The 18433-nt window shown below is 38.7% G+C and overlaps 3 protein-coding genes across 3 annotated transcripts; all 3 read right to left on the bottom strand.

Moving 5' to 3' along the window:
* Nucleotides 1-866: 866 nt before the first annotated feature.
* LOC116204899 (gibberellin 20-oxidase-like protein) lies at nucleotides 867-2861 on the bottom strand. The gene is made up of 2 exons (XM_031537260.1): nucleotides 1968-2861; nucleotides 867-1883 (listed from the first exon to the last, which is right to left on the bottom strand). The coding sequence occupies exons 1-2, from the start codon at nucleotides 2321-2323 to the stop codon at nucleotides 1277-1279; spliced, it is 963 nt and encodes a 320-aa protein (XP_031393120.1). The 5' UTR covers nucleotides 2324-2861; the 3' UTR covers nucleotides 867-1276.
* A 161-nt stretch (nucleotides 2862-3022) lies between these two features.
* LOC116204898 (GMP synthase [glutamine-hydrolyzing]) lies at nucleotides 3023-5994 on the bottom strand. The gene is made up of 6 exons (XM_031537259.1): nucleotides 5315-5994; nucleotides 4610-4860; nucleotides 4130-4505; nucleotides 3891-4022; nucleotides 3633-3808; nucleotides 3023-3503 (listed from the first exon to the last, which is right to left on the bottom strand). The coding sequence occupies exons 1-6, from the start codon at nucleotides 5858-5860 to the stop codon at nucleotides 3380-3382; spliced, it is 1605 nt and encodes a 534-aa protein (XP_031393119.1). The 5' UTR covers nucleotides 5861-5994; the 3' UTR covers nucleotides 3023-3379.
* Nucleotides 5995-8661: 2667 nt separating this feature from the next.
* Nucleotides 8662-17275, bottom strand: LOC116203371. Its single transcript, XM_031535067.1, has 11 exons — nucleotides 17108-17275; nucleotides 16951-17037; nucleotides 16636-16848; nucleotides 16345-16500; nucleotides 16188-16238; nucleotides 15376-15733; nucleotides 10964-11078; nucleotides 10274-10418; nucleotides 9502-9576; nucleotides 9341-9391; nucleotides 8662-8892 (listed from the first exon to the last, which is right to left on the bottom strand). Exons 1-11 carry the CDS (start codon nucleotides 17273-17275, stop codon nucleotides 8662-8664), a joined length of 1650 nt encoding a protein of 549 aa, XP_031390927.1.
* Between the last annotated feature and the right edge of the window lie 1158 nt (nucleotides 17276-18433).

Genomic DNA, 18433 nt, shown 5'->3' with positions numbered 1-18433 from the left:
TTAAAGTAAAAGGGGTGTGAGCTTTATTGTGTCATCAATATTTTTTTTTTCTTTTTAGAGATTATATTATTGATTGTTTGACCATGCGTCAGTGTAAAAGCAAAGATCTGTCTGTATGGGATGTTCTTGAAATAATCTAACAGATTGGTTGGTTGGGGGGGCAAACCAAAAGAGAAAAGGAAAAGGGAAAGGAGGAGTCATGATAGATAAAGTTCACAAACCTAGAGAGGGGATGATTGCGCAACTATTCGAATGGTAAATTATCCGTTCCAAAATTAATCGTTCCCGATCCTCTTGTCGAAACTGGATCAACGCTTACCGTGGATCCTACGTAGATCCTGAGGTCCTTGTGGAAAAAAAAGAAGAGATTATTCTCGATCATACGGCGATGGTAGTTGTTGTCTCCGTCTCGAGTATGCTCTGTTTGTTGTGGTGGTCCTACGCGCAATTTTTATATTGCCTCGTGATTTACATGCCAAGGGCAAGATTTGCTTTGTGATCTCAAAAGTGTTCCTCTCTTTACAAGATTTGTTTCATTATTTTTTTTCTCCTTCTATAAACAACAGTAGGAAACAAAAATGCTGCAGATCCAATTGACGAACAGCCCACCAAATCTAGGCGGGACTTGGAAGGGTCGTATGTGTTCTGTCGGCAAACCGATAATCCGACTGGCAAACCGATAATCCGACTCCCAAACAGCTGCCGCTATTCATCCAAGCGAATTGTTCTGTTCAAACCATGTACGGCTTATAATAGATTCCGATGAAACTCGATATCAGTTTATATCGTGAATGACCACGTACGTCTATTATAGAACCCCCCTCGCACAAAATAGTGAAAAAACAAATTCAACAAGACTACTTGCATTTGATAATCGAAAAACAGCACGAACAATGCCAGTACTTAAATCTTATTTACACACTTCCATGGTTACATAGTTGGAACCCGCCAAGTCAGTTTCCTAAAGACAACAGTTCTTTCTATATGCTTCCTAGCTACTCCTATTATTCAGACATCACATAAATTTTACATATATGGCATGACCATAGCACAATCATAGTACAAGATACTCAAACTCAAATGCAATTTCTGTTACATTTTAAAACCGAAACAAGGAAGTGACGGGGAACGCATTTTAACCCTAATGGCGATCTCGAGCATTCCAGTAATTCTATTCTCATATCTCCATTAAATCCATACATCACAATTGACGGAAGCTACTAAATCATAATGTGTATATGCAACTTCTATGCGGTAAAGATTCTGCAATATGCCATTATACTTTATGTTCAAGGCCTGCGAAATCCTTCACAGTGTAACCAATTCTCTCGAACTTACCTTCCTCGTTGCTCTCCCTGAATTTCAAATAATCCAGGCAGACAAATTGCTTGTAAGCCCTTGTATTCCCTTTCCCGACAACCTCATCCGGTGCCAAAACAAGCTTTTCGTCCTCAAAGCACCAGAAGAAAGCAAGGGAGAGGCGGTTCACAGGTTGCTTGAGAACGACTCGGTGCTCAGAGGATCTAAGCTGTCCATTGCTCCAAGCTTGCATCAGGTCTCCAATATTGACAACCAAGGAATCCTCACAGGGGTCAACGTCGATCCATTCACCTTCCTTCAATCTCATCTGGAGCCCACCGATCTCATCTTGATAAACTATTGTTATGCAGCTCATATCAGTATGCATCCCAAGTCCCTCAATCTCTTTTTCTCCCCCGTCTTCAGGCGGGGAATAATTAACTATCCTCAGATATCCATGACAGCCGCTGAACTCGGAGTTGTAAAACTTCGTGTCACAGTTGTCTCCGAGACACTTCAACACAGCCTCCATGACCTTCTTCGATATCTCCATCATCTTGCTTCCATATTCTTGCAACATCTCACTATCATATTAGAAATGAAAACTAAGAGCAGGCTCAAAGAGAAAAGGACAGCATTGAAAAAGAAAAAGAAGTCCTTTTAGTTACCTAAGTTCAGAATGCTGCTGCCCGAAGAGCTTATCAGCAGAGGACTTTGCGGAAGTATAAAAGTCAGGCCCGCACACTCTCAGGCTCTCGAAGTAAGGAGATGCTATGAAACGAGGAGTGTAGCTCTTGATGGAAGAAGAAGGACCGAGCTTAAGTTTCAGCTCTTGAGGAAGGGCAAAGATGTTTCTTGACAGAGAACAGAGCTGGCTGAAAGTTTTCTTGGAGATTCCATGGTTGGTGACGTAAAAAAATCCCAATTCTCGACAAGCTTGAGAGAGGGAGGAGAGAGAGGTTGATTGGAGGGGTTTAGATAAATCGAGCACAGGGAGTTGAATGGAAGAATTTGGTTCGGGCATGATCACTTGGAAGTATGATATGGTGAAGCTACCTAGGCATGTCGGGGCTAGCTAAATATAGACTAGGGTAGGGACAAACATTATGCACTAAGAATTGCGTATTCAATGCTTTAATAAAAACATTTAGGCAAGATTCACAAGGAATGATGGAGAAAATTCTAACCCATCAATTACTGTCTGCCATTAGATAATAATATAAGTTTTTAGGAGGAAAAGAGGATGAAGACATTTCGCTTGGTTTCACATTAAAATCACAAAAATTTTAACTTGAACTTGAACTCAACACATTACACAATAAAAATACACATTTTTCAAGTAAAAAATTTTAACTTTAACTTTAAAAAAACACACTACACATTCATTTGTCATTTTTCACAATCAAAATTAAAATTACTTTAAAGCCCAAACAGGTGATGGACCAGGGAAATAGAGTGAGGGGATTCACCACAAGTACTAAGACACGAAAAAGAGAAATCAATCAGATGGAAACTGCACTGATAAAAAAAAAAAAAAGAAAGGATCGGATGGAAACTGCTATAGGTTGATAGTGGGGACAGTAGACAAAAACCGAATCATCCACTAGTGAAACCGAGGTTCAGGAATGACACTTCCAATAGGGTAACAGAACCTTATCAGCAGTAAAGCACGAAAATGACGCAAAGAAAAGGTAAGAGCCAGTATGTATTCAACACTCGACGGTCAGCAAGATTATCAGAATTTTCTATTACGAACCAAAAAGTATGCATCTTAACCAATTGGAGGTGAAATCAAGCACTTCAGAGCCGCAAGAAATCCAATAGGAATCTACAGCAACAAATTATGAGACTCTTGTGCATAGTATCTGTAAGACGCTAATGGTTCTTCACTTCTATTAGTACTGCTAAAAGACAAAACTCAGGCGATATGAGAATCACATCTTAAATTTTACATCATCTTATCATCTACCCAAAACTTAACGCCTTTGGAAGTAAGCCCCAAGTGATCGAGACTTTTAAGATTGCGGCCTATTTGCAATAGGATAGGTCCTTACTTTCACTAAGGGCAGACACGATGGTATCATTCCCACTCGATCGTTGATGGAGGCTTTGAAGTGATGTCTTGCACAACCCTGTTGACCCCGCGAACGCTATTACAAATCTTTCGGGCCACATCATCGAGAAATTTGTGCTCGAAATAATACCTGAAAATTATGCAGGACCCAAACTTGTTGAGAACTTGGATATAGAGCCCAAAAGATTACCACCACTACAGGAACTACAGAATTAAAAGATCTACTCCAATATAACCGTGCTAAGAAATGACGGTTTACCAGTCAGCGGTCATTCCATCTTGACTAGTAACGGCTCTAAGGGCAACAACATGGGAGTGCGTCCTCTGATCACCCTGAACTCCAACGGATCTTACCGGCAAGAACACAGCAAAAGCTTGCCAAATTCTATCATAGAGCCCTGCATCCTTTATTGACTGGATGAAAATTTCATCAACCTAGAAAAGATTGAACAATTGTAAACTTAGAATGCGAAGCATGTACAGAAGAAATTGAAACTTCCAAATAAGCAAGACATACCTCACGCAGGATGTCCAACGCATTATTCTTAGTCACATCACCTAATACTCGAACTGCAAGGCCAGGACCGGGGAATGGGTGACGCTTAAGAAAACCTTCAGGAACATTTAGGATCTTCCCGAGTTGACGCACCTTGTTAAATAAAGGATATACAAAGGAGATCCAATCAGTATGTTAATTAGGAGAAAGAAGGTCATCTCAAAGATGGCACCATATGAGAGTGCGAAAGCGTCTAACACCTCATCCTTAAAGAGAAGCTTGAGTGGTTCAATAAGCTTCAATTTCATGTCCTTGGGGAGGCCACCAACATTATGATGGCTCTTGATTGTGTGGGAATGCGTTCTTCCAGTTCCTGGAGGTGGGCAAGATTCAATGACATCAGGGTATAAAGTTCCTTGGACCAAGTAAGCAGGCTTCCTTCCTAGTTTCTGTTCCAAATCATGGGCGAAGGCATCAAAGATGCAAATGAATTCCTTCCCGATGATCTTCCTCTTCATCTCAGGCTCTTCTACACCTTTGAGCTTGCTAAGGAACTGCTCTATAGCATCGACGCAAGTAACAGGTAAATGCAGATCTCTTTCAAAGGTCTCCATTACACGCTCCCTCTCCTTATACCTATATGATCCGATATCCACAATATACAGTGAGAACAATAGCTCCCTATTGGATGATTAAAAACATGAAACTGAAAATTCCCAGCTAAAAGCTCATGCTCTCACCTTAGAAGGCCATTATCAACAAAAACACAGTGTAGCCTGTCTCCTATTGCCTTATGAACAAGAGTTGCAGCGACAGTGGAATCAACACCACCCGATAACGCACAAATGACATGATCTTCAGGCCCCACCGTGCCTTTTATCACTTCGATTTCTTCTTCCATCACATCTTCCATCTTCCAGCCTGCTGCGATGCCGCAGATATCAAATAGAAAATACCGCAGCGTTTCCATTCCTTCGGGTGAATGAGTCACCTATAACACATGTCAACAGACAATGATAAGAGACTGAAAATATTACCAGACACAATAAAAAGCCAAATTCCATCAACTAGGACATACTGACAAAACTTCAGCAGAAACAGGACAGTGATACTACTACTCAACTTCACTCTAAACCATATATTAGTTTTTGTCGGTCCGTCAAAGAATATTTAGTGACACCAAATGATTTAGAAAGAAACTCCAAAGCTTGCACCTTTCCGCGGTAGAACGAGAATTTCATCAACAACAACAGCATACAGAACAAGCTCAACAAAAATTTGAAGCAAATTATAACTCTTTCATTTAAAGTTCACATATTTCACAACTGAAAATTACCAAAACGCAATCAGAAAGTAACGGCAAAATATGATTGAAAATTCCAAGCGAGAGGGGGTGGGGGGGGGGGGGGGGGGGGGGGGGGGGGGTTGGAGATGCTCATTGATACCTCAGGGTGATACTGGAGCCCATAGAACCGCCTGTCCCGACCCTGAACGGCTGCCACCGTTCCTTGCTGGCTCTTCCCCACGATCTCGAATCCTTCAGGCAATCTCGCCACCTCATCCCCGTGGCTCATCCAGACAACCTGCTTATCCCCAACGCTCCTATTCCCGAAAATCCCCGAATTGTTCCCCACCTCAATCTCCATCCTCCCGTATTCCTGCTTCTCCCCAACCCTGACCTCTCCCCCCAGCTTCTGCACAATCAGCTGAAGCCCATAGCAAATCCCCAGCACGAAGACCCCGTTCGACTCGGCCCACTCCGTGAACCCATCAGGGAAGCTCGGGGAATCGGGGATATGGACAGAGTGGGGCCCGCCGGAGAGAATGACCACGCGAGGGTTGAGCTCGGTGATGGCCTTGAGAGGCGAAGTTCCGTTAATGCAGAGGGAGAAGACCGAGAGGCTTCTGATCCGACGAGTGATGAGGTGCGTGTACTGAGAGCCGTAGTCGAGGATCAGGACGAGGTCTGACTTCACGGCCTTGGGGTCCATTGCTGCGCTCAGGGGAGGGCAAGCGTCAGGGCTTTGTGGCGGAGGTGGCGGTGGGAGGTTTTAGGGAGGAGAAGGAAAGAGGCAGTTAGGGTTTTGGGAGGAAGCTGAAGGATTTTGATTTGGCGGGAAGTGGGCCTTATATTATGATGAGAATTGCTATTACCTCCTATAAATGAGACGAGAATATTCACGAATTATTCAGGTTTGGCTGAGCAAAATTTTGAGTTCGGTTCGCTATTATTAAGCTCAAGCTCGGCTCAAACTCGAGCTAGCCAATTAAACAAGCCAAGTCGAGCTTAACAGTATTCTGCTCGGCCTAAACGAGCTTATTATTATTATTATTATTATTATTATTATTATTATTGATTTAAAATACACGATTTTAATTTTTTTATTACCAAAACTCTAATAATTTTTTCATATTGTCAAACGTAATACTTTAATTACACTCCATGTAATTTGAATTTAATACTATCAAATTGTAATTTGCATTTTTGAATTATATTTTGCATGACATTGTTCTTTTATAATTTAGTTTGTAGTTTTTTTTTCCTCCTCACGCCTAAACGAGCCCGAATTTAAGTCTAAACCCGAGCTCGAGCATGACCTTTCTATCGAACTTGGTCCACTGGCCGAGCTTAAACGAGTCGAGCCCAAACTTTTGATTTGTCTAACGAGCCAAACTCAAGTTTATGCTTTCAGTCTCGATCATGATCAAGCTCAAATTTGAGCCTAAGAAAATTTTGGTGAACCCAAACTTGAACTTGTATATTCAGGCTCGACTCGCCTTGTTTATGGTCCTACTCCTACCCCATTGTGCCGAGGATTCCTCAGTGGATTTGGATGGAGGAGCATTTAATGCTATTTTGTTGTGCCCTTTACGTGTTTTTCTACTTTCGAAATCTGCCATTTACTTTTCCTTTTTTCCCCTTCATTCTTTACACAGCGTTCCAGCATATTAGTATACAAAGTACAAAGAGAAACTTTAAGCTGCTGCATTCTAATTCAATAAGATCCGAACTTTGTGCTATAAAAAATACGATTAACGACCTAACAATGCACAACTATTTTTCAAAATTTCTAATTCTAATACGACATTTAAATAATTATATAGAAAAATACGGGCAATGGAGGAGGGTCTATCCACAAGCTCCGAGTGTAGGTGATGACCGCTCGTGGGTCGCCAGCGCCGGCCTCTCCATCTCCTTACTGTTTTTCATATTGGTCATTGTAGACCCCAATTATGGGGTGGTGGTGGCCACAAATGAGGCACCCAAAGGAGAACCCACTTTATGGTTTTTCAAATTTTTTCGTTCTTTGATTTTTCTTAAAAATTTGTAATTAAAAATTAACGCAGAACCCACTCGACAAGTTCCCTTGTGCCACAAGCACCATGAAGTGCCACCAACAAATTCTGTCAAAATGGACGAGATAAATGATTGCGTAATAGACGCGAAACTAAACTAATATTGCATAATTTTTTGTGAATTTTTTGAAACATCATGTTAGAATTAAAAATTTGAAATATCATGCCTTTTTTTAGGTCTATGATGTTATTTTTTATAATGTCAACTCAAAAGCAAAATTGTGCAAGAAATTAAATAAATTTACAAGACATAATAAGAACATTGATCATAAAATTATAACTGAACTACTCAAAATCATTCACGCAACTCTATTGAAAATTATTTTTGAAATTGACTATTGAAAACTTTTATTTTGAATAACAATAATACTACTAATAAGTAAATTAATATCTTAAATTGTGATAATTATTATTCGTACAAAATATAAATATGTTCACACAAACACGTTGAACACACGGGTTGGACACTAGTTAATCAATAATATTTTGCTTGCTGAGTTTATTAATTAACAATAATAATTTCTGAGGCATGCAGCATGCCCTTATTTTTCGGTTTATTTACTCTGGCATGCCATTTTTTCAGATACTTTTTAAAATTTTATGACTGACTATATGGGCATCGCGAGCATTGCAAGCGAAAAAGAGGTTGGGAATCGACGGAGGGTTGCACGCAGAGAAGATTTCTAATTTTTCATGCGAAAGCACCTCACATGTTAAAATTTTAAAAGTCCATCAACCAAATATATAATGAAATAAAAATTATAAATAGCTTATAAATGAATAATAATAATTTCACAACGAGTAATGAATCTGTAATTTCTCGATTATTAGGTAAAAGTTTGTGTTATTGCGTTACATCTTTTTTTCGATATGTTAACGGGGCGAGCCGCCCAAAAAATGCGCTATACCTTTTTGATAAATCAAAAAAGAAAGTACTAAATTTTATGTTATATGCGGTGCCCCCCTTAGTGTTATACACCTTCCTCTTAATGGTCACACCGCACGGTGTCGTTAGTGATGCCATACAAGATTGACCACCTTAATTTAATGTTTAACATCGTACAGTGTGTTTGCGTGAAATGATTCGGTTCTTATAAGCGACAGGCGTGGATTATAACTATATCTCATCATTAAGGCCATAAAAGGCATATCCTTAATTAATGAGCAAAATAGTATTTTTGGTAGTAGCAAACTACAACTCATATAGCCATCGCGATAAGTTATTCCTTCAAGAATATGTGCTGATTAGGCCTAGCTAGCTAGTTTCAGTTTTTTCTTTGTTTTCTGTTTTTTTCATTGAGCTGTACAGCCAGCGGGACCCCCATACAAGACATAACGCCCGTTCTCATCTTCTTATCGGAGGTTGCATCGTAACATTCTGGTGCGTCTGACAAAGAAGCTGTCATAGTTATCGGGGTCCACGAACATCGTCGAACTAAATGGTAACGAGGCTCGAAGGTGAGTCATGGAGGCCACCTTCCAGAGTCCTTCCGAGGGGTGATGTCCGCTCCCCATCTCCGGGGTGGGCGTGTTGAAGGGGGCTGAAAACCTGGCCTCCCCAAGCCACTGCGTCAGCGTTTGGTAACAGTGAAGTGAATAATGATCTCGGCCAATATCCAACTTGTTCACCGTTGACCCCCAGCCACCAGTCTCCCTCGTTTGTGTCCTGCAGGAGAAAAGCCACGATTTGAGCTCATGACTCAGCCTACTGACCGCAACTAATCTCATCCAAGCGTTAGCTTGATCCTACTCATGAATCGGTTTCAGTGAACTTCGAACCCCTTCACTGCAAATAAAATCATAAGCCCCCGTTCTAATTTAATATGTCGCCGAGTCATATTCCCGCGATTGGTTTACCTGAATTATAGTAAGATCGGTGAAGGTTTGAGCTCCACCGTACTGGGATGACTGGATCGGGGAGCCGATAGGAAGAGTGGAGCTTACTTGTGTAAAGCCTGGGCACAAAAGATTATAGCAACCTGTCTTTTGATACCCGTCCACGTCCGGGTCGGAATAAAGAAGAATAGATGTGAGTCAAACTTCTTGTATTGAATCAAATAATAATGATATCATAATATGAATAAATATCAAATATTGGAAAATGTTTTAGGTACCGTCCAGTATATGAACAGCCGAGTGGAGTCCGGATATAAACTATCATACGACTGCAGAAAATGGGCAGAAATCGGCTTATAATCTATCTGTCTATCCATATATTAATACCTAATAATTAATTAGCCAAGGATATTAATAAAGATTTTGGAACAGAGGATACCATCCAGCCCGTTTGTACGTTGTTTAAGTCAGCACCAGATGCAGCCACGACTGAGATCTCGGCAAGGCTGAATAGCTAAAGGACGAAACGGCCGGGTTCCAATTAGAGATACTTGCCATAGAACCGCGAGTGGTACGCCTAAATTCGAACATTGCAGACTGCATCAACGAGACCCGAATCATCAGCCTGGTTTTTGGCTAACTCGATGATATTACCAATCAAATTGCTCCATAATCAATGAATGCAAGCGTACTAGAAATTAGATCATTCAATTCAAAGAATTTTGCCCTACATTCTGGCCCGGGATATCAGCACTTTCGGGTGAATCTTCGGTTTCCATATGGCTTCCGGGGTGACTAGGAATATACTTTTCCATCAGCAGATCTTCTTTTGTGGCTCTAACTATTGCGACCGTTCCCTTGGGGCACCGCTGACTGCCTAGATGTAAAGACGCCATCCATCAAGTTTTTCTCGTATCTTCTTCTAGAACGTGCTCCGGCTTCCTCTGTATAACGAAGCACTACTAGTGAGTTCTGAAATGGTCCATTTCTGAATTCATATAATCAGAAGTAAAGTCAGAATAGGAATTATAGGTGACAGCATTGACCTGAATTGTATGATTCTTCAGCCGTGGATGATCAAATGCGAGTTGTTTGTATATATCGACGCAATCGATAGTAGCCCCATAGCTCGTCTGATCACGTGTTACATGAATACATAAGGTTGATTATATATGATTTTCAAACATTCGGCATCTACTTGGTACTATTACCTTGAAACTTCTTATAGTGGGTTTATTAATAACCCGGAGTTGCCGTTCCAATGCCAAATCTTCTTCTTCTGATAGCCTCAATCTGTGCCCAGCATCAGCCCCTAAGACGAAAATAAATCCTACCAATAATGTTCTCATGGCATCCCTTGAAAACATAACGAACTCCATATGAGTCAAAATAATTAGAATTAATGTCAATTGTAAAGCGTCAAGGGGTAAGGATAGAAATTATTGCTTGATTTCCGTTGATTTGAGTAATGTATATACATACAGGTGTAAATATTCTAGAACCTAATTCAAGGCAAATACAAGCAACGGTACACTAACAATTACAGTAAGTAATCAATCTAGCTAATAAAATACTAAATTTACAAAAGTAGATCAACTTGTCTATTTGGAAAAATTCTTTCAATTATTTCCCCCTATACGCCCCCGCAAGATTGTTGGAGCAGTCAGCTACACCCATCTTGGATGACTGGATCTGAGATGCTGAAATCGAGTTGAAGATAGTGGCTTGGTCAATGCATCGGCAATGTGATCGGTGGAGGATGCGTGTGATACATGAATGAGTCCTTTGGAGACGTAATCTCGAACAAAATGATAGTCGATGGCTATATGTTTCATACGAGAATAAAACACTGGGTTGGCACACAAATAAGTAGCGCCGATGTTGTCACAATAGATGCTTGCCTTGGTTGAAATAGAGACACCCAGTTCACGTAATAGAGCTTGTAACCACGCAACTTCGCTGCAGTTGCTGCCGCTGCCTTGTACTCTGCCTCAGTGGAAGATCGAGCTATCGACACTATAATACAAATGATCTATAGAAACAAAAATTAGAGACACATAATTGTTTTGTTTCTAAATCTTTATTTTTAAAAACAAATAAGATATATGTCTTTGTATATGGGTTGTTTGTCTCTAAATCTTTACTTTCATGGACAAATAAAATTGTGTCTATATGATATATTATTCGTCTCTAATACAATTGATTAAAAAAATTGTTGAATTAAATATGAGCAATAGAGCCTAATTTATACGCTTTTAAAGTGTATCAATGTATAGAGACTAATAAAGAGTTGCTAAATTGAATTTGGAACTTTTACTTTTGAAAGGTAAAAATTTTACAACATAAGAATTTTATTCGTCATTAATTTTACATTATTCATTTCAATTTTTCACTCTTTCAATCTTCTTCTTTTTTTTCTAAGAACCATTTCTCATATATATATGCTCGTCATTCGGTCTTTTCTTCAATGCAAGTATATTCTCTTGCATGCTTTACATTTTCTATTTTGTTCTTTCTCTTCCTCACCATATCTCTCTTCTCATTCTCTATTTAAATTCAACGACTACTTATCTAAGAAAAATTCGATGACCACAAGAATTTATGGCCTTTCCGCTAGACCAACAATTTTTTTACAAAAATTATATTCGAAATTTTCCGATATTATTTCAAACAAAAGTCTATCAAAAAATTTTCTTTACAAAGATAAACTTTCACAAAATATTTTATTGGAGCAAATATTATTATTTTGTAGGTTACTTGAAAATAAAACTTATAAATGCAAAATATTAATGATTTATTTAGAATATAAATATTATCGTTGAAGTATAATAAATAATAAAAGTCTCAAATTTAGACAAGTCAGGAGCATTGATTTATTGGATAAGGCGATGTTATACTAAAATGGAGGTGGAGGATTCAAATCTCTTTGTTGTAGAATTAATTGTGTTGATTGATTGACTTGGTTTGTTTGATTTGGGGACTCGCTACTTGATTCCATAAAAAAATATTTATAGAAATAAAAAGCATATTGATACAACTATATTTTCTTCTAAAAAGCATATAGTGACAATTTTATGGAATTCTTTTACTTATTTTTAGAGGCAAATCATTTGTTTCTATTGAACTAATTAGAAACAAATAAAACTTTATTTCAAATTTATCTCTAAAGGTCTATAGAAATAGTATCAACATGATCAATTAATTTATTTGTTATAGAGGCAAATAAATGACCTATAGAGACATATAATGCCATTGTATTTATTTTTTTGTAGAGCTTTATATATAGGAATAAAAAACACATTAATACAACTATATTTGCTTCTAAAAAGTATATAGAGATAGTTTTATGAGATTCTTTTACTTATTTTTAGAGGCAAATCATTTGTTTCTAATTGAACTAATTAAAAACAAATAAAACTTTGTTTGAAATTTGTCTCTAAAGGTCTATAGAAACAATACCAATATAGTCAATTAATTTATTTGTTATAAAGGTAAAATAAATAACCTACAAAGACATATAATGTCATTTCAATAGCTCTTTTATGTTGTAGTCCGAACGCTGCTTTTTCAAGCTCCAAGAGACAGGATTACTTCCCAAGTATATAATATAAGCCGTAGTTCAGGAATAATCATCTAGTTGCCTGCCCAAACCGCATCAGAGTACGCATATAATGCAAGTGAGGAATTTCTTTTTAGGTGAAGACCATGATAAATATATATATATGGTCTCCTTGAGATACCGAAGTACTTGTTTCGGTGCAGTCGAATGCGATTGAGTGGGAGCATGCATAAACTGAGATAATTTATCAACGTAAAATGAAGGGGCCGTTTGGATTCAGAGTTAAAGTTACTTTGATTTTGATTTTGATTGTGGAAAAGGACAAATGAGATGTGATTATAAATTTGACTTGGGAAACGTGTGTTTTTGTTATGTAATATGTTGAGTTAAAGTTAAAGTTAAAATCAAATTTTTTTGAATCCAAACAGGGCCTTCGGCACGAGTAAGAGTAAGATATTGCAAACCTCCCACAAGTCGACGATAATCTGTATTATCACATGGGTGAGAACCGTCATTAAGTTTGAGTGGAGAAGATGACATTGGGCTTCTCATCGGCTTCGCCCCGCACATCTTTGCCCTTTCGAGGAGATCACGAATATACTTGTGTTGTGAAAGAATCACTCCGGAAGCTAGCGGGATGATCTCAATATCAAGAAAGTAATTAGGGTTGCCTTTGGTTTTTGAGTTTGGATTATGATCAAACTCAACTTTATTTTGTATAATGATTGCAAGTGCTGACAAATATATATCGGGATAGATATAATTCAATTAAATCTCTTTTTGCTTCTTATAGTTTTAATAATTTTGCTCCATTTCAACACCAAGCTTGGTGATGACTAACCGAATCGAGGTTGGTTTAATGACTGGACTATATGTCTCTTTAAAATCCACCCCAGGACGTCGATGGAATCCCTTTGTGACAAGTCCTGCTTTGTACCTGTCAAAAAAGCCATAAGGACGTCTGTTAACTCGAAAAATCCATTTACAACCAATTAAATTTTGTTGAGAATTAGCTGGAACAAGATCCCATGTTCCATTTCGTAGTAAAGCATTGGACTCATGAGACATTGCCTCTCTCCATTTAGGATCTTTGATTGCTTGTGAGACAGTAGTTGGTTCAAGACAAGGGGAAGTTTGGTGTTTTGTTGTCATAAAAATTTGTTTGGGCTTATAAATATTGTTTTGAGACCGGGCTACCATGGGATGGGTACGGTTAGAGGATGATTTTGGATTATCTGAATTGATGGTAGATGCATTATCTATTTGTTTTGATAGAGAAAAGGCGACGTGGCTATCATTCTGGGAAGAGGTCGGGGGAGATTTATTATTGGTCCTAGGAGGCTGAGATGTTCTTTCTGGTGCTTGATCAAGATTTGTGGGAGATGGTGAGCACGATGATGAGTTAGAAGACATTGCGTCGGCCCCAACATGCACAGAGGGTGTTAGCGCGGACTTCTGGGCACTTTGCATGGCATCTTTTATATTTTCTCGACATCTTGGCATGTTTATGAGAAAAGGAGTGGGAGTGTCAGACAGATTACTTGTGAAAGGTGGATTAGAAAAGTCAAATTTGGATGAATCTTTTATACCAGGGAATGTGGATTCTTTAAAAGCTACACGTCTTGACGAGAAATTTTTTTTTTTTATTCAGAAATTGGATCGAAACATTTATAGGCACTTTGTGAGAGAGAGGTTCCTAGAAAAATGCATGGTCGAGACCACGGTTCGAGTTTATTTTTGGAATAAGGACGTAACCAGGGATAAAACAAGCATCCAAGAACCTTCAATTTTGCATAATTCGGTGATTCATTAAAAATTTGCTTCAAAAAGGTGGTTTGCAGCTTAATATTGGTGTCGGAAGTCGATTAATAGGATAAACTGCAGTAGTGAAAGCATAAGACCAAAATGATAAAGGCAAAGATGCTCGATGAAGTAACGTGAGACCGGTGTCAACAATACGGCGATGATGCCGTTCAGAGGTACCATTATGTTGAGGAGCGTGTGGAGGTGTAGTGAGATGTGAGATGCCATATCTAGCGAGAAATGGTTTTCATCTTTGGTATTCATCTCCGCCATCAGTGTAAATGGAAACAATTGAAGTGTTGAAAAAATTTTCAACAAGTTCTTTGAATGCGGTAAAGATCGTTGTTTCTTCAGTAGGGAAGATAGAGAGAATATATTATTTATTCCTCATTGGATATTTGCTAAAATGAGCCACAAAATAACGAAATATTGAGAGCCATCTATGGATTTGATTGGTGCGGGAGCCCAAACATCGCTGTAAATAAGTTCAAGAGGTCTATTACTGCAAAGACTAGATACAGGAAAAGGAAGCTTGTGACTTTCATTGCAATGGCATGATTACAAAAATCAAAGGGAAATTCACAGTGAGATAAGGAAAATAATTATTTTTAAGAATATGACTTAGAATACACGACAGGATGGATGCCCAAGCCTGTTATGCCACTCTGTCATGGAGGTCTTGATGGTAGAAAGTGCGGTTGGTTCATGATGAAAAGTAACGGGTAGGCTATAGACATTATTTTTACTCGCGCCTTGTGCGAGAGGCGCCCTGTGCTCAAATCCTTCAAGAGAAAAGAGAGAGGAAAAAATTCAACAGAAAACATTGCCAGTTTTACAAAACTTAGCAAAATAGTATTTTTGGAGTAGCAAATTATTACTCATATAGCCATCGCGATGAGTTTATTCATGCAAGAATGTGTGTTGACTAGACCCATAGCTAGCTAGCCGTACAGCCAGCGGGACCCCCATACAAGACATAACGCCCGTTCTCATGGTTCTTGTCGGAGGTTGCATCGTAACACTCTGGTGCGTCGACAAAGAAGCTGTCATAGTTTTCGGGGTCCACGAACATCGTCGAACTAAATGGTAACGAGGCTCGAAGGTGAGTCATGGAGGCCGCCTTCCCGAGTCCTTCCGAGGGGGGATGTCCGCTCCCCATCGCCGGGGTGGGCCTCTTAAAGGGGCTGAAAACCTGGCCTCCCCAAGCCACTGCATTAGCGTTTGGTACCAGTGAAGTGAATAATGATCTCGGCCAATATCCAACTTGTTCACCGTTGACCCCCAGCCACCAGTCTCCCTTGTTTGTGTCCTGCAGGAGAAAAGCCACGATTTGAGCACATATAAGCGACTTAGTCTATTGCTACAACTAATCTCGTCCAAGCGTTGGCTTGATCCTACTCATGAATCAGTTTCAGTGGCCTTCGAACCCCTTCATTGCAAATAAAATCATAAGCCCACGTTCTAATTTAATATGTCGCTTAGTCATATTCCCGTGATTGGTTTACCTAAATTATAGTAAGATCGGTGAAGGTTTGAGCTCCACCGTACTGGGATGACTGGACCGGGGAGCCGATAGGAAGAGTGGAGCTTACTTGTATAAAGCCTGGGCACAAGAGATTATAGCAACCTGTCTTTTGATACCCATCCGCCTTCGGGGTTGGAATAAAGAAGAATAGATGTGAGTCAAACTTCTTGTATTGAATCAAATAGTAAGGATATCATAATATGAATAAATATCAAATATTGGAAAATGTTTTATGTACCGTCCAGTATATGAACAGCCGAGTGGAGTCCGGATATAAACTATCATACGACTGCAGAAAATGGGCAGAAATCAGCTTATAATCTATCTATCTATATATTAATACTTAATAATTAATTAGCCAAGGATATTAATAAAGATTTTGGAAGAGAGGATACCATCCAGCCCGCTTGTACGTTGTTTAAGTCAGCACCAGATGCAGCCACGACTGAGATCTTGGCAAGGCTGAATTGCTCGGACGAAACGGCAGGGTTCCAATTAGAGATACTTGCCTTGGCACCGCGAGTGGGGCGCCTAAATTCGAACATTGCAGACTGCATCAAGGAGACCCGAATCATCAGCCTGGTTTTCAGCTAACTCGATGGTATTACCAATCAAATTGCTTCACAATTAGTAAATGCAAGCGTACTAGAAATTAGATCATTGAATTCAAAAGAATTTTGCCCTACGTGCTGGCCCGGGATATCATCACTGTTGGGTGAATATTCGGTTTCCATATGGCTTCCCGGGTGACGAGGAATATACTTCGCCATCAGCAGATCTTCTTTTGTGGCTCTAACTATTGGAACCGTCCCCTTGGGGCACCGCTGGCCGCCTAGATACAAAGATGCCATCCGTCGAGTTTTTCTCATGTCTCCTTCAGGAACGTGCTCCGGCTTCATCTGTATAACGAAGCACTACCAGTGAGTTCCGAAATGATCCATTTCTGGATTCATATAATCAAAAGTAAAGTCAGAATAGGAATAATAGGCGACAGCATTGACCTGGATTGTATGATTCTTCAGCAGTGGATGATCAAATGCCAGTTGTTTGTATATATTGACGCAATCGATAGTAGCCCCATAGCTCGTCTGTTCATATGATACATGAATACATAAGGTTGATTTTCAAACATTTTGCATCTACTTAGTACGATTATACCTTGAAACTTCTTATCGCGGGTTTATTAATAGCCTGGATTTGCCGTTCCAATGCCAAATCTTCTTCTTCTGATAGTCTCAATATGTGCCCAGCATCAGCTCCTAAGACGAAAATAAATCCTAACAATAACATTCTCATGGCATCCCTTGAAAATATAACAAACTCCATATGAGTCAAAATTATTAGAATTAATGTTAATTGCAGTTTCTCTTTTAGTTCATCAGAGGTCACACAATATATAGAGACGTCATTAAATCACGTTTTGCTTTTACTTCCATATATAGATAGATGCATGTTGTCTGGATTAGTCGGGGCCTATTGAAATTCCAAATATCATATTACACATTGAGAAAAATATATGTTGTCTCTTTAGGAATGGTCCATCAAAATCTGCCATTTATTCAATAACTCAATGTGATAAAATCTGTATTGTTCAGTCCAATAGGAAAAACTCAAATAAATTGATAAGTTCATAATAATACTTGCCAAAACAAAATAAAGAGGTGGGTTATTTCCACCTCATATTACCAAATCTTTGTTGAATTTTTCATTTCATATGCCATTATATCCTTTCCCTAATTGGCATTCTTACTCTTCATATAATACTAGATACTAGATATATAGAGACAATTCAGTTTCAACTTTTACGTGATTGATGACGCAAAACAAAACAATGTTCCTCCGTCTTTGTGATTTCATTCGGGACTTCCGGCCTCGTGCTTCATCTGGAAAAGGAAAAACGCAAAATCCCCGTCCTATGGACATCTGTATAAAATAGATAATAGTTAGAACGCATAAAAAGTGCCATATAATACGAAACCAACCTCTGAATGGCTCTAAAAATGTAATAAATGGTAAAATATTATAGTGACACATTATCTAAAACAATGATTGTATTATTGATTGTGTTGGAAGAAGAATCCCACGAGTCCATATTTTTAGCTTATTTCATTTTAAAAATTCGAAAGTCAATCATTTAATTCTGCTTGAATTTCTCTGTCATTATTTGTATCAGTTTTTGAATATGATAGAACATTACGAAAATATATAAAATGTGCGTTGCATCCATTCTCATTTTCTTCATGTTCGATTTCCTATTTTAGATTTGAGCTAGAGAAGATATAAATAAGAGGAGATGTTCACGAAAAGTTTTTAGTTGAACTTGTGATGGTTATGACTTCTATTACTTTACGAGTCGAATTATGCGCAACATTATGGTGGACCAGTTACATCAATAATGATGGGTCACACTTCAATAAGACACTTCGATATTTTTATACAAAATTTACTGTTTCAGTCATATCTCACCTTTTTATGATAGTATTG

This window comes from Punica granatum, chromosome 4 (genome assembly GCF_007655135.1).
Source record: "Punica granatum isolate Tunisia-2019 chromosome 4, ASM765513v2, whole genome shotgun sequence".
In the NCBI taxonomy this organism is placed as follows: Eukaryota; Viridiplantae; Streptophyta; class Magnoliopsida; order Myrtales; family Lythraceae; genus Punica; species Punica granatum.
The sequence above is the reverse complement of the archived record's forward strand: the minus strand, read 5'-3'. Positions and strand labels throughout refer to the sequence as shown.

Excerpts from the sequence above, each read along its gene's own strand:
- LOC116204899 (XM_031537260.1), bottom strand. The coding sequence starts at position 2,323 with ATGCCCGAACCAAATTCTTCCATTCAACTCCCTGTGCTCGATTTATCT. Across the intron at positions 1,884-1,967 it reads CAGCAGCATTCTGAACTTAG|TGAGATGTTGCAAGAATATG; the intron begins GTAACTAAAAGG and ends CTAATATGATAG.
- LOC116204898 (XM_031537259.1), bottom strand. The coding sequence starts at position 5,860 with ATGGACCCCAAGGCCGTGAAGTCAGACCTCGTCCTGATCCTCGACTAC. Across the intron at positions 4,506-4,609 it reads GTTGATAATGGCCTTCTAAG|GTATAAGGAGAGGGAGCGTG; the intron begins GTGAGAGCATGA and ends CGGATCATATAG. Across the intron at positions 4,023-4,129 it reads AGCTTCTCTTTAAGGATGAG|GTGCGTCAACTCGGGAAGAT; the intron begins GTGTTAGACGCT and ends TTATTTAACAAG.
- LOC116203371 (XM_031535067.1), bottom strand. The coding sequence starts at position 17,275 with ATGGAGTTTGTTATATTTTCAAGGGATGCCATGAGAATGTTATTGTTA. Across the intron at positions 16,849-16,950 it reads TGAAGAATCATACAATCCAG|ATGAAGCCGGAGCACGTTCC; the intron begins GTCAATGCTGTC and ends TTCGTTATACAG. Across the intron at positions 8,893-9,340 it reads GGCTGTTCATATACTGGACG|GACACAAACGAGGGAGACTG; the intron begins GTACCTAAAACA and ends TTTCTCCTGCAG.